The 15,852-nt window shown below is 35.2% G+C and overlaps 1 protein-coding gene across 2 annotated transcripts; it reads left to right on the top strand.

The window, feature by feature from the left end:
- The first annotated feature begins 953 nt into the window (after positions 1–953).
- Positions 954–15,740, top strand: LOC136797396 (PAN2-PAN3 deadenylation complex subunit pan3-like). 2 transcript variants are annotated; one of them, XM_067053979.1, is made up of 14 exons: positions 954–1,053; positions 10,807–11,057; positions 11,235–11,357; positions 11,497–11,554; positions 11,676–11,743; positions 12,450–12,537; positions 12,950–13,066; positions 13,204–13,495; positions 13,812–13,893; positions 14,131–14,270; positions 14,516–14,651; positions 14,760–14,824; positions 14,990–15,128; positions 15,510–15,740. In XM_067053979.1, exons 1-14 carry the CDS (start codon positions 1,002–1,004, stop codon positions 15,645–15,647), a joined length of 1,749 nt encoding a protein of 582 aa, XP_066910080.1. In that variant the 5' UTR covers positions 954–1,001; the 3' UTR covers positions 15,648–15,740. The 2 variants fall into 2 exon arrangements, with proteins under 2 accessions (XP_066910080.1, XP_066910079.1); XM_067053978.1 differs by lacking the exon at positions 954–1,053 and adding an exon at positions 9,455–9,835.
- Positions 15,741–15,852: the final 112 nt, after the last annotated feature.

Raw genomic sequence — 15,852 nt, 5'->3', positions numbered from 1 at the left:
CTATCATTGTTTTTATGGCTGGACTACATAACTATTCAACAGGACGTCCTCTTTGAAAAAAGGTCTATCGTGGATATATCGTCTGGCTGGTGTCTGAACATCATCCTTCTTCCTTTTTTTTAGCATGCAAAAGGTCTATATCCAGACGATCTCAATCGAACAGAATCGACGATCGAACCAATCGAACCAAATCGAACGCAATCGACCGATTGAAATTCGATTGTCGAATGCAATCGAATCTCTCAATCGAACGTCAAAATTCTGGGTAATATTCGATTGGTTCGATTGTTGTTCGACTGGTTCGATCGTTGATTCCGTTCGATTGAGATCGTCTGGCTTTATTCTTGCAGCTTCCCAACATCCAAGCTCTCAAACATCACAAGCCGAATGAAATTACTTTCGATTTCCCGTAGAAATTATGCAATGAACAATCCGGGGGTCAATGAATCGACGATCGAACGCAATCGAACATCAATCGAACGCAATCGAATATCAATCGAATCAGAAAATTGTGGTAATATTCGATTGAGATGCGATTGCGTTCGACAATCGAATTTCAATCGGTCGATTGCGTTCGATTTGGTTCGACTGGTTCGATCGTCGATTCCGTTCGATTGAGATTGTCTGGCTATATCATCAGATTCGGAATGACAGAGGGACAGACATGCTAACGCACATTCAATTTCTGTTGAAGATAAAATCCTAACTGAAAATAAATCTTAAAATCTTACAGTACAGTCTTACCATGTTCTTAAGATCTCATTTTTGAGACTTTTTGAGGTGGCCATGTTTGGTGGAGAAATCGAAAGTGAAAGCGTAAACATTTTGTTGTTGTTATGTTGAGTATCCGCGGGATTGCAGAGTGTACCCGCGGGATTAGAATTTTACCCGCGTTTTCATCGCCGAGGTTCACTTTCGAATTCTAAAAATTCCCCGCCAAAACGAGGCTACAACAAAATGTAAACATTACAAGCGAGCGGAAAAGCAAGAAACAAGAAATCATGGAACCTGGAACCAGCAAAACTGGAAAACAAAAACACAAATTTTGGTTCGGTAAATATAAATTTAAACCCGTTAAAGAGAGCTCCATAACAAATTATGACATTAGTTTCTCCAGCATATAGATCTGTTTGCTTTTCCACCCGCCATCTTGAATTGTATGCAAAAAAACTGATTGAACAGTGTGTTTGATTCAGCTTGCTATGCTCGCTCCCCTCTAGCCTGGATATCCAAGCTCAAAATTTTAGAAAAAATAAGTTTTACCTCAGCCAGACAAAGTTCTAAAATTATAGAGCTTGGTTCACCTAGAAATCAGGTGAACCCCTGTTGACAGATTTTCCTGCATGAACCCCATGGCCATGGCTGCAAATAAATATATGCACATAATGACATGCATAATTTCAAGATGGTACCCCATCAGTCATAAATCAATTTAGAATGGCAGCCTTGACCATAAAATATCAGTGTAGCTGGAACCTCAATATTCCAGGATTAGAAAAAGCTATACCTGTTATCTTTTTTCTTTAAAGAATCAACAAGCCATCAACATCGATAAATTATACACATTTTCCTCAGAAACTTTTAAAATTATCTGCCATTATGACTTTCTTGAAGCCGTTCCGAAATTAACCAATCGGGTTAGGTATCGGAATTCCTATGGGAGTTCTTTTCCGAGATTTATAAAATAGCTAAGTCAGCAAAAAAGCTTTTCCCGGGGGTTTGAGGAATAAACAGAACTGTTATCATTTGTTTTTTATTTAACCGTATATTTAAATTTGCTCTCAAAAATACTTTAATAAATAAGTTAATAATATTCAAATATACTATTTCTATCTCTCAGAAAATAAACACTTACAGAACGACATAGTTTATCATTTAGATTACCCCCGTGTTTGGACCATTCTATTGTGGGCGCAAAATAGGGCGGAAACTAAGTAGCACCCTCAGTGCAAGATTGCCGCCTCATCTTTATTCGCCCGCACGAAAATGAGCTAGTCATTTTTTTCTCGCAGGCTCAAGGGGAAAAGGAAAGTGATCGATATTCTTTGAAGAAAAAACGTCAGAAACAAACCCAAAGACCAAAAGATGTATTTTGTTGTTGAGAATCGATCCTGTGAAGATAAAAAAATTTCTGCTATGCGTTTTTTTCGGAACGCTGAAAAACTCTAATTTCGATCTTCCTTAAGGTAAAGAGGTTGCGAGATTTGGGCTAGCGAGGCAAAAATCGCTAAAAAACTGGTAAAATCGTAATCCTCAAAAATCAAAGTTCCAGCCTCACTGAATATAGACAGTGTGGTGGAAAGTTTGTTGAACAGAAAGTGCAAAGTGAATTTTGGGGAGACAAAAAATTATCAAAACAAAACTTCCAACCCAAAACAGCACTACTAAATTGGCAAACAGAAAAGAAGAATTGAAGCAAAATAAAGAATTATACCTTTAGTTCTTTACACGATGTAACCAAGTCATTAAGAAGATTTAAACAAGAATATGAAAACAAAACCAGAACATCTAAAAATTCCCATCCCACTTCTTCCGTACCATTATTGTTATTTTTATTTGGATGCGTGGTCAAACACCCAAGGGAGATAATTAGGCATTCTATTGTTATTTGCTTCGAAGAAGAAAAATCAGGGAGATTTGCAAAGCAGCATACGCGCCTTGCTGATCGCCCGCGCGATCCATCCAAATACTTAGGCGGACACTTCAAGTCGGCTCGCATAATTTCTTATACGCGCTCCACCATTCAGATCTCTGATTCGCTTGGACCCAACCAATCACAATATCCGCATAATCATCCTCAGATCAGAATGCAGACGATCTAGGTAAACCAGACCGTAAACATAAGAAATATCAAAATCAGAAAAAGTTTACGGGCTGGATATCCAGGCTAGCTCCCCTCAGGTAGCAACTCCAGAAGATTTTTCAAGTTTTAATTTTTTTTTCAAAATCTATCCTATCTTGTAGAGCTTTGAAAAAGAAAGAAAATGAGGGGTCATAGGCCTCCAGAGGATTAGTGGTTGTAAAGATATTCAAATTTTAGTGTCAAAAATTTGACTAAAAATGTCAAAAAAAGGTTAGGAAAATAGCTTGGAAAAATTCGAAAAATGTGTCAAAAAAGAAAAAAAAAAAATATTCCAGTCATGCTTCTTAAATTTTGCATATCTCTTTTTCTAGTGTAGCTAGAGACCTCAAATTTGGAGGGAGAATTCTTTGATGGTGTTAAAATATTATTATATAAAAATATTTGTAAAATATTTAGTACATTTATCAAAATAACGAAAGATATATCTTTTTTTGAAAAAAGAAGACATTGCATTGTTTTATTTTTGTTTTTGAAGAAAATAGCTTGGAAAAGGTTGAAATGAGTCAAAAAAGGTGGTAGGACCCATTTTCAAGGGGCCTCTGGAAATGGAGGAACAAAAACTTATGAGTAAAGAATAAGTTTTTCTGAAAGGAGAAACCCCAAATGAAAAGAAAATCCATTTCGGCAGAAATAAAAACTTTTTTTTGGGACATTCCCATGCTAAAGAAGCAAAAAAGTGCAAAAAAACTACATGAAAATGAAAGAACTAGAATTAGCGATTGTGATTTTTGAATTCCTCACCCTTTTTCTGATAAACATACAAAGTTTCAGCCTTCAAATTAATTTTCCTCCGTTTCCAGACACATTTATACATCGATAGTTGCAAAATGTTTTTCTCCCGTCGGCAAACAATTTTCAAAATGTTGCAAAACGTTCGGCATTTTACCAATTTGCCGTCTAGCCCGTGTCCACAGTGTTATATACCGCTGGAAAGCTAAGATCACAGGCTTTCATTTAGTAAAAACCGGAACGCTTTAGCATACATAGAAAAGAAGTTCCAAGGGTTCAAAGTTCACGGAAAAATGAAACATTTGGTTTGACGTCAACGAAAGTTGCATGACTTCTGGAGTCGCTACCTCAGGCAGGACCTTCCCGGCACTCTGGAAACTTCCAGAGTTTTCAGGGGCAGCTAAAAAGACACTGTCTTTCTCTCCGTTAAGTTCCAGTGCTCTTCTGGTGCTTATATCGAAAAAATTAAAAACGTGAGGTTTCACTTCCATGAGTCGGCTGATTTTTTTAAAATAGACTTGTGTGCAGTTAGTTTTCAAATGATTAGCACAGCGAGCGCTATCGTAATTATATCCCAGATATCTTCTCCAGAACATTGCAGAGTTCCGGTGCAGACCAATTACTGAAAATCTACCTCAGGAAAACTGGAAGTGCTCCGGAATCTTTCCGTTGTTCTAGGGGTAGGGGGTAAAAGTCGGTATCTTCAGATCTTCTTCGCCTGGTGCTTTTTCTGTTCCATATAATGATAGAAGACATTTAAAAAATTTTTTTTTTAATTTTATGCATTTTTGACGAATTCCAGCTCAAAAAAACTGCCCGGGGGGGCTTTTTTACCAAAAAATCAGCTTTTTTGAGGTTTATTCTTCATATCTCTTCCAAAACTTGCTCAATTTCAAGATTTAGTGTTTTTTTATGAAAAGTTAACCTATTGTGATGCATTCTGCGCAATTTTTAAGGTCAGAAATCCAAAATTGGCCGAACCCTCCTGGGGGTACTGATTCGCACTACAGGCAAAAATTGGAAAAAAAGGCATTTTCTGGCCTTTTCAGGCCTGTAAATATGTCAAAACTATTGCAAATCTTAATTTTTTCACTTGCTGTACTAAATTTTATGAAGAAACAACAAAATAATCATATTGGATTGAAAATTGTGCCCGTTGGAGCCCTAAATGAGCTGTTTTAAGCCGATTTTGGGTAGCAAAATGCTTTTTAAGGCCAATTTTGCAAGTTCATAAACTTTAAACTAATTGATTCACACGTCTGAAATTTTCAGAGATGGAAGTCTTCAGTAAAGTCTTTCAGCAAAATGAATTTCAAGATTTTCACTTTTTTCAAAAAATCATAATGGCGTCTTCAACAACCGCTTTTTAGCAAAAAAAAATCAGATTTATCAAAATATAGCATTTTTTAAGGCAAGCTTCTACAAACTGAGTTTAAATGCTGATTGAAATTTTTTTTGCAGTGATAGTACTCTGGAGATACTCCAGGGAAATCAAAATCATTTGGGTCTGGGATGCGTCTATGTCCCCCATTATGGAAATAAAATCCCTGCTAAGAGCCATTTTTCAGGCAAAAATCCAAATTTGGACTGAAAAAATCTCTAAAATGACAATAGACATGGGCCCGAATTTTCTTGCAGTGATAGTATTCTGGAAATACTGCAGAAAAATCAAAGTCATCTGGGCTTGGGATTTGGGTATATCCACCATTTTGGAATTGAAATTCTTGCTAAAATGCAACATTTCAAGCAAAAATCCCATTTTGACTTAACAACTGCTCTAATATGGCAATAGACATGAACCTAAAATCTTTTTGCAGTGATAGTCTTCTGGAAATACTCCAGGAAAATCAAAATCATTTAGGTGATTTTGTTTTCCCTGGAGTACTTCCAAAAGACTATCACAGGTTCATGTCTATTGCCAAATTAGAGCAGTTATTAAGTCAAAATTGGATTTTTGCTTGAAATGTTGCAATTTAGCCAGTTTTGGCACAGATTTCAATTCCATAATGGCAGATATACCCAAATCTTAAACCCCAATGATTTTGATTTTCCTGTAGTATTTCCAGAAGACTATCACTGCAAAAAGATTTTAGGATCATGTCTATTGCCATTTTTAAGATTTTTCCAGTCAAAAATTGGATTTTTGATTGAAATATTGCATTTTAGCAAGAATTTCAATTCCAAAATGGTTGATGTACCCAAATCCCAAGCCCAGATGAGTTTGATTTTCCTGCAGTATTTCCAGAATACTATCACTGCAAGAAAATTCGGGCCCATGTCTATTGTCATTTTAGAGATTTTTTCAGTCCAAATTTGGATTTTTGCCTGAAAAATAGCTCTTAGCAGGGATTTTATTTCCATAATGGGGGACATAGACACATCCCAGACCCAAATGATTTTGATTTCCCTTGAGTATCTAAAGAGTACTATCACTGCAAAAAAAATTTCAATCAGCATTTAAACTCAGTTTGTAGAAGCTTGCCTTAAAAAATGCTATATTTTGATAAATCTGATTTTTTTTTGCTAAAATGCGGTTGTTGAAGACGCCATTATGAATTTTTGAAAAAAGTGAAAATCTTGAAATTCATTTTGCTTAAAGACTTTACTGAAGTCTTCCATCTCTGAAAATTTCAGACATGTGAATCAATTAGTTTGAAGTTTATGAACTTGCAAAATTGGCCTTAAAAAGCATTTTGCTACCCAAAATCGGCTTAAAACAGCTCGTTTAGGGCTCCAACGGGCACAATTTTCAATCCAATATGATTATTTTGATGTTTCTTCATAAAATTTAGTACAGCAAGTGAAAAAAATAAGATTTGCAATAGTTTTGACATATTTACAGGCCTGAAAAGGCCAGAAAATGCCATTTTTTCCAATTTTTGCCTGTAGTGCGAATCAGTACCCCCAGGGGGGTTCAGCCAATCTTGGACTTCTGACCTTAAAAATTGCGCAGAATGCATCACAATAGGTTAAATTTTCATAAAAAAACACTACATCTTGAATTTGAGCAAGTTTTGGAAGAGATATGAAGAATAAACCTCAAAAAAGCTGATTTTTTGGTAAAAAAGCCCCCCCGGGCAGTTTTTTGGGCTGGAATTCGTCAAAAATGCATAAAATTAAATTATTTTTTTTTAAATGTCTTCTATCATTATATGGAACAGAAAAAGCACCAGGCGAAGAAGATCTGAAGATACCCCCCAAAAAAGTTACTCTACCCCCTACCCCTGTTCCGGAACATGAAAAAAACAGCACTTTTTGAGCGCCAGGAGGGTATTTTTAAACATGGTTAAAAGAAATATGCAGATGTTTCAATAACATATTACAGACTTTGAGGATGATGGTTCAGCCATTAATGAAATTGAATTTGTCACATTATATTATTCGAAAGCATCACTGGTCGAAATTTTGAAAAAAATAAAAAAACGTGAGGCTGCACTACTGTACTCATGAGCATGAGTTGGCTTTTTCATTTTTAGTACTTACACAGTTAGTTTTCACATGATTAGCGCTATAGCGCTATGGTAGTAATTACATCGCAGATATCTTGCTCTGGAACACCGGAAGTGCATCGGGACGTTCCGGAGTTCCGGTGCAGACCAATTGCCGAAAATGTGCTCTGGAATCTTCCGGTGTTCCAGAGCACGAAAAAAAACAGCACATTTTGCCCCAGATGTTTCCAGAGCGCCAGGAGGGTCCTCCTCAGGCCAGTGTCAGTGTAGCTGGAACCTTGATATTCCAGGATTAGAAAAAGCTATATATACCTGTTATCTTTTTTCTTTAAAGAATCAACAAGCCATCAACATCGATAACTTACACACAATTCCTCAGAAAATTTTAGAATTATCTGCCATTATGACTTTCTTGAAGCCGTTACGAAATTAACCAATCGGGTTAGGTATCGGAATTCCCATGGGAGTTGTTTTCCGAGATTTGTAAAATAGCTAAGTCAGCAAAAAATCTTTTCCCGGGGGTTTGAGGAATAAACAGAACTGTTATTATTTGTTTTTTATTCAACCATATATTTAAATTTGCGCTCAAAAATACTTAAATAAATAAGTTAGTAATATTCAATATACTATTTGTATCTCTTAGAAAATAAACACTTACAGAACGACATAGTTTATCATTTGGAATACCCCCGTGTTTGGACCATTCTATCGTGGGCGCAAAATAGGGCGGAAACTAAGTAGCACCCTCAGTGCAAGAATGCGGCCTCATCTTTATTCGCCCGCGCGAGAACGCGAGCTAATCATTTTTTTTCTCGCGCGCTCAAGGGGAAAAGGAAAGTGATCAATATTCTTTGAAGGAAAAACGTCAGAAACAAACTCAAAGACCAAAGTGTGTATTTTGTTGTTGAGAATCGATCCTGTGAAGATGAAAAAAATTCTGCTATGCGTTTTTTTCGGAACGCTGAAAAACTCTAATTTCGATCTTCCTTAAGGTAAAGAGGTTGCGAGATTTGGGTTAGCGAGGCAAAAATCGTTAAAAAAACTGGTAAAATCGTAATCCTCAAAAATCGAAGTTCCAGCCTCACTGAGTGTAACCTGAAACGAGAGAGATTCATCAGGGACAGTACACAGGAATTTATCAAGTTGATGTTTGAAGGCATCCTTAGTGTAGTTAGTGAGGTTTGTATTGCCAGAAAGTGTCAATCAAACAACTTCAAACGAAAATCACAATCAAACGTAATCGAACGAGATCGAATACGTGAGATTTGGTTGTCAAACGCTATTGAATCTCAATTGAACAGCCGATTCTTGAGTAATATTTGATTGTGTTCGAGTAACGTTTGATTGGTTCGATTGATGGTAAATTACCTTTGATTGATCTTCGATTATGTTTGATTACAATTATGTTTGATAAGCTGCGATAAGTTTGATTGCGATTAAATTAAATTTGATCACTCCTTTAGAGCTTTTTTAGCGTGGACGGCCGAGGGCGCAAGTACGGTGAATGATTAGCTTTTGTTCTTGTGCGGGCGAATAAAGATGAGGTGGCAATCTTATGATGAGGGCACTACTTAGTTCCCACCTTATTTTGCGCTCACAATAGAATGGTCCAAATATGGGGGTGTTTCAAAATGATAAATTATCTCATTTTGTAAGGATTTATTTTCTGAGAGATACAAATAGTATATTGAATATTATTAACTTATTTATTTAAGTATTTTTGAGCACAGTTTAAATATATGGCTAAATAAAAAGCAAATGATGGCAGTTATGTTTTTTCTTCTAACCCCTGGGAAAAGTTTTTCAATATTATACATTAATAAGGAGATTAATTTTGGCGAGGATTATGTTTCTCGAGTTACACTAGTTTTTTGGGAAATCCGTGAAATTTAATCCTCCTAAAAATTAATCTTTCACAGTTTATCCAGGTTTGTCTCCTGAAATCTTAAAAAGCCATGGGAAATTGAAAGAGAATAGTCCAAAAGAAAATTTAAATGTTTTCCGAAAAAAAATACGTCTTGCGAAAATAAGTTCTTGCAAATATTAATCCCCTTAAAGTCATCTTTTTCAGGTCGATTTTTTAATTTTTGGTTCAAATTAAAGTTTGAACCTTACTTAACAATATCCTGAAGTTTTATTTCATATAAAGAAGAGGAAAGTGGAAAACTTTAGGTCTTTAGACACATACCTCAGCAGACCTTGCGGTCCACTCCCAAACGCCCACCCCGCCGCACGTCACGAAAACCAGAATATTTGCTCTTCTGGTCCTTGGATCGACTCCAAATTTTTACTGTCGCTACTTGGAGCCACAAAGAACATTTCTGGAAAATTTTATGTTAACAGTTCCGGATTTATGACAACCAAAACTAGAGAATAACTAGACAAAAGGGTCCTTTAATTATCTTTTTTATTTAGATGTAAATACAAGATTTAAAATGTTCTAGTCCATATCAAACGCAAAATCCATGACTAGAACTAAAAAAACAAACACAATTCAAGATGGATTAAACTCAAAATTTCCAAATAATGGACAGCTACTCAAGTGATAGTAGCTTTAGCACTTTCCAAAGTGAAACCAGCAGTCTCAGTGATGCAAATTCGTCACACTTATTTTCTCAACGCAGTAGTGGAAGTGCAAGTGGAGGGGGCAAGCAAACAAATGTCAAGTGTCGTTATTTTATGAACAATGGGTATTGTTTTTATGGTGACCAATGTCAATTTTCACATGTCAGGCCTGGTGGTGCTAGTCCTTTGACGCACCAAAATCATGAAAGCTATGCAAGTACAAGTGAAGGTTGGCTTTCTTACTTACAAACAAACTTGATTCTAACTGATTCTACCATTGAGCTGTTACTGCTACGAGTACTCTAATTACACTTTGGGTCAAAACATTTTTAGAAAATTTTGTTGAATCAAGCAACATCAAGTAGTGTTACCATTAAGGTACCACTTTTCTGATAACTCCGATCAAAATTGGCTAAATCCTCGGTTTATAAAGGTCAGCACATAATCATGATTTCAGCCCCCCCCCCTAGAAATCTAAAGGGCACCTAGGCCATGTTAGGTGTTGGGGGCTAATATTTTGCAATTCTTTGGGGTTACCTATTATTCATTGGGGGTACCTAGCTGTTTTGATGGAGGCTCTTGGGGCTGTGTATATTTTCCAAATTAAATATTTCAAAATTTTCAAATTATTCAGTTTTTTTACACCAGCACCCAGTTTCCCCATCCGATTCTCTTGTTTCTTTTGTTTCCCATCACGTCATCTTTTGCTATATTTTTCAAATGTGATTGTTTTTATTTAAAGCCGCCATCTTTATAGCATAAAAACAAAGCTTTTCTCATGCGAGTGTGCTTCTCAGCTAGCATAGAGAAGCTAAAACCTCAGGATAAGAGTAAGCAGTTGTGTTTTTGGCTCTGTTTAACGGTTTAACACTCACACTCATAACTGATTACAATCTTCTGGTATACAAAAGAAGAAAAAGTGTCAATTCGAAAAAATTATCGGCTGAATGGGGGTACCTAACTCAAAGCAATTTCTCAAAGGGACCTAACTTGTTAGGGGCATCATGCTTCAATGGGGGCACCTGAAAAGTGGGCTGAAACCATGATAGGTCTACACATATATTGTTGTGTCTGGCATATTGTTGATAGTTAAACTTTTACACAACTGAAATAAAAGAAAAGAAAACCAGAAAGTTCATAAGAAGAGAACCTTCCTTCCAGTAAATCTTTAACCACAGTGATTTGTTTTACATTTTGTAGATGATTCTGCTTTCCTACCATCTGCACCAACTTTTGTTCCCAAACAACCGCAATCACCTCCACAACCACAACCACAACCTCAACAACAGCAACAGCATCAGCATCAACCACAATCGCTGCAATCAAAATTTAATGATCATCATTCAAAAAGACTTTTCAACAAACAATTTCCTTCGTCAAATAAACCTCCAAGCAATACTGATTTGTTAAATCAGCAATTTCGAAGAATGAGGATAATGCAACAAGCCAATGTAACTTGATAATGCTTTCTTTTGTACTGCTATTGGACAGCCATCTTTTTAATCGCATTAGTTTTCGTTCCTGTTCCCTAAATTTTTCTTTGCATCAAATGCAATCCTTTCTAACATGACCATGTCAAGATAACCTTCTAAGACATCATCTTCCTTTTGTATGGTTTTTTTTTTTAGAGTAAAGATTCTCAAGAGAACTTTCAACAAAATGATCGAGGGAACAAAACTCTGCCGCATCTACAGATACCTTCCAACAAATTTGATCAAACATCTTTCTTTATGTCTCAGCAAATGAGAATGGTCTGTCTTATCATCTTTTTGTTTTTATTTATTTTTTGTGTATCCTTTGCCAAGAGTTTCTCCCATAGTCTCAAAGATATCTAAACTTTGTTGTTTGTCCATTGTTATTAGACGATCTTCAATTTTCATTTACTCTCAGGAATTACTCAAACAACGCTCAGTTCTGTTATCAGAAAACAAAGATCTTGCTGGGCTTGGTAGGTTGAAATCTTCCTAGCAGTCTGCTCAACCCAATCTTCAAGATTGTTTTCTTGCTTGTGTAATCTTGGTAAAAACTTGTATTTTCACCAATAATAAAAATGTACTCTTTCATTGTAGGACTCCCAGAAAATATTGAAAACTATCACAGCCTTCATCCTTTAGAAGATATCAAAAGCCAAATTTCAGTAAGTTGGGCACGCTAAAGATTTCTGTCTGCATAGAAGAAATCTAGATACTAATTTCGAGCAAAAAATAGCAAGATTTTCAAATACTTTAGGCGTACAAACTTTCGCGAGCTGAAACTTTCGCGAGGACGAAAAATCGCGAAATTCACGACATTTACTTTCGCGAATTTAACGGAAAAATATTTTTCGCGAGCATAAACTTTCGCGAATCAAGACGTATAATTGAGTGTTTTCACATGAAAAAATGGCTTAGAGGGACAAATACTTCTTGGATTGGCTGGAAACATTTTCCTTTGACTTATTAGTCTTATAGCAGGCTAAAAAGTGCCATAAAAGTTACATTTTATTCAAAGTTTGAAGATTTACAAATTATCTATTTTGTCAAGAATTTTTCGCGAGCATAAACTTTCGCGAATGGCCCTTCCTAGAATTTTTAAATACATTTACTTTCGCGACCGCGAAAGTTTCTGCTCGCGAAAGTTTGTATGCCTAAAGTAGTACTAATTTCCTTGAAATCATACCTCTAAGTCCCCAATAATGAGGGTAATATTAAAGTGAGTTTCCAAAGATCAAAATAGATAACAGCTGGTAAATTTTGTATTTAGGCATCTCAGTCAACTTATTATTTAAGATTAAACCGGAAAGAAAATACATAATACAGAAAATCACAAGTTTTTTAAAAGATTCAGTTTTTCTCATTTTTCAGGGACAAAGACTCTTTGGATATACTTCAACTTGTTATAGAGTTGTCAATTCTAAAGATGGCCTGCATTACTGTATGAGAAGGATACATGGTAAGAAGATATTTTATTTGTTTTGAAAAATCTCACAAAGTAGGGAAAACTACATTAAAGGAAGAAATTTTGGCAGGAAGAAAATTTAATTAAATTCTTGCCAAATTTAATTTATATAACGTACCGCCAAATTTTGTCCTATTTTAGGCTCCAAAATTGGGTTTTAAACCATTTTGCTATCCATTTACGACCCTAAAATATCCTGCAACCGCCAAATTTAATTTTCTTGGCCATCCGCCAAATTTAATTCTGTATCTGTCTGTATGAAATAACTTTTTCGGCCATCAGCCAAGTTAAATTCCACCAAAATTTCTTCCTTTAATGTAATCAATAAAGATTTTCTTTGCAAAGTTTTTTATCCTCACGCTTTGATAGATTGTATTGTAATGTCCATGTCTTGATTCCTTTTCAGGTTTTCGCTTATTGAATCCAAAGGCTGTGAGCAGTGTTGAGAAATGGAAGAAAGTTAGCAATTCAAATATTGTGCCTTTGAAAGAAGCTTTCTCATCTAAAGCATTTAATGACACATGTGAGTATTTGTAGTATTATTTCTTGAAAGTTGCTCTAAATTCAGTAAATTCAAGTAAAATACATATTTTTATTATGAGCACTCACAAGATTCTTGGATAAAATTCCAGATTGATAGACACCTTGTTTAATTTTCAGCTTTGATTTTCATCTATCAATATTACCCTGGTGCAGAGACAGTAATGGCAAGACATTTCAAAAATATCAATACAACAAGAAGTCCACACTCTGAATCAGCCTTCTGGCATGGAGGGAATCAGAATTCCTCTGGATCAAGTTTTGGTGGTAAAGTGACACAAAAAGTGATGCCTGAGCGTTTGATATGGAGCTATGTGATTCAATTAACTGCTGCAATTAGGCAGATACACAGTCATGGATTAAGTTGTCGTGCTATTGACCCATCCAAGGTTCTGTTGATAGGAAACTCAAGGTTTGTACATGTGTCAACATTGAACTCTACTACACGTTACTATTAATTTTCTATTATTAGTTTTTAAGTTTCATTATAGGCTTCTCTATATTCACTTCTACTCTTTCTTGCATAGTAAATCACTGGGAAAATTTTACACTTGGACACTTTTTCATCAAATCCTTTAAAATATAAATTTTAGTTTAGAGAAATCTCTGGAAATCTCTTTTTTTTCTACAGTTTGAAACAAGCACCTTAAAACGTTTTATTGTTTATAAAACGTTTTATTGTTTATAAAACTTTACAAAGTTAAAATTGAAGTTTTTTTTGTTTCCAGGTTGCGTTTGAATTGTCCTGGCATTCTGGATGTGCTAACAGATAATGAACCTACCTCACCTGCTATGGTCGTCCATTATCAAGTCTGAATACCCTTCATAAGATATAACTTTTATCTCTTATTATAAGACGTTACTTACCTCAGCTTTGTTGGTTATTTTTCTTTTCAAAACCATAAAAAATGTATCTAATGAAATGACTAACATCTGACCAATATCAGCTGCAGTTGAGGCACATCGATTTTGATCCAAGTTGTAGACCACATTTTCTTTAAAGCTCATAAAGGTTGATAAAGTTTTTTCTCTTCTTTACTTTTTCAGCAAGAGGATTTGGTTGCACTGGGGAAATTGATTCTAGCTTTAGCATGCTATTCAATGGAATCTGTCCAACGTGAATCAATCCAGGCGTCAATAGAGTTTGTTGCGAGGAACTATTCTAAAGACCTCAAAACCCTCATATGGTATACACTTTTTTTAAACATAATCTGGCAGAATTTAAAATAAAGTAGAGAAACTGATAATTTTTAGGATGTTATTTATTTTCCTCCCCTCAAGGCTAGTTCTTTTTTAGGTGAAGCTGTGTAATTTTAGGCCTTATAAATTGATTTTTATACGCCATTGCTCTCCGGAAATTGCACTATATTTCCTGTATATACTTCGTTTTTGGGAGAAAAAACTACGCATTAACACCATGTCTTTATTTCAGGCACTTGTTGAGCAGCAAAGTGACTTCTAATCAACATTCCATTAATGACGTCATGCCAATGATCGGAGCACGCTTTTACAGTCAACTAGACGTCACTCAATCGCGTTCAGATCTTTTGGAAAACGAGCTGTCTAAGGTTTACTCACTTTTATCAAAGGAGACTATTTCATTTTGTCATTTATTATTTTTTTAGCTTGTATTCTTTCATGCTTTCTATAATTTTAAATATTTTATTTGTTTAAAGGAGATGGACAATGGTCGATTATTGCGGATCCTTGCCAAACTGGGAACAATTATCGAGAGATCAGAGTTAGTCTAATTATTTGCTACTGATTTTAGTTATCAAAATATTGCACTTGAAATTTGTTGACCAGTTGAAAATTATTTAAAACGACCTTTTATTTTGGGATTTTATAAGTTTTCTGGTACCAAGTTGGCACTCATTCACCACATCTGTGTTCTTTACCATTGCAGGTTGAATATGGACGCTGAATGGTCAGAAACTGGAGACCGATATTTGCTGAAACTATTTCGAGACTACTTGTTTCATCAAGTCACTGAATCTGGTGCAGCCTGGATTGATTTTGCACATATTGTGTCAACGCTTAACAAGGTACATCTTGCAATTTTAAATTTCTAACTCATATCATTATTGGTTCAGAAAATTTTGGAGTTTCTTTTGGTTTCTTTTAAAGTCAAGCAATTTACCGTTTGAAATTTAGTCAATATTTAAAAGTGCTGACGTCATCAAGAGAAAACTTTTTTGAAGATGAGATAAATAAAAAATAGGAATGCTTGTGAAATTTTAAAACAACAGCTCAAGCCTCTGAAAAAGAAAAACTCTCAGGGTGGTATGTTTTGCCACAGAGTCTTCATCAGTTGTATAAAAGGAAAATTAATGATATGACATTTTGGTAGAATAGGATTTCCTCTAAACCATTCCAACCAGTTACTTCTGAATTCTGAAATAAAGATTGATGTGCTTCTATTTTAGCTAGACGCTGGCTCGTCAGATCGTATCTGCCTCAGTTCTCGAGATGAATTATCTATTCTTGTCGTGTCTTATCATGACCTGAAAGCTTGCTTAGAAACCGCGTTTTCAGAGCTCATTCAATCTTCAGAAATGTCTTAACATTCTAACGAAACAAAATACAAAATGGTGGTCCATGGGTATATTTATGATATATTTGCATTGTGAAAAATGCGTACAACGATATAATTTGAAGGAGAAAAAAGGAAAACTGCGTCTAATTTTTTTTTGATTGAACATACACATACAAAAAACTAGCTATGGAAGAAGTTTTTTATTTTATTTTTATTTTTCAGTTTATTGTAAA

Source organism: Clytia hemisphaerica, unplaced genomic scaffold, assembly GCF_902728285.1.
Source record: "Clytia hemisphaerica strain Z4C2 unplaced genomic scaffold, Clytia hemisphaerica genome assembly, whole genome shotgun sequence".
NCBI lineage: Eukaryota > Metazoa > Cnidaria > Hydrozoa > Leptothecata > Clytiidae > Clytia > Clytia hemisphaerica.
The sequence above is the reverse complement of the archived record's forward strand: the minus strand, read 5'-3'. Positions and strand labels throughout refer to the sequence as shown.

Coding starts and splice junctions, on each gene's coding strand:
- LOC136797396 (XM_067053978.1), top strand. CDS start 9,568: ATGGACAGCTACTCAAGTGATAGTAGCTTTAGCACTTTCCAAAGTGAA. Junction 9,836..10,806: donor CTATGCAAGTACAAGTGAAG/GTTGGCTTTCTT, acceptor TACATTTTGTAG/ATGATTCTGCTTTCCTACCA. Junction 15,129..15,509: donor TTGTGTCAACGCTTAACAAG/GTACATCTTGCA, acceptor CTTCTATTTTAG/CTAGACGCTGGCTCGTCAGA.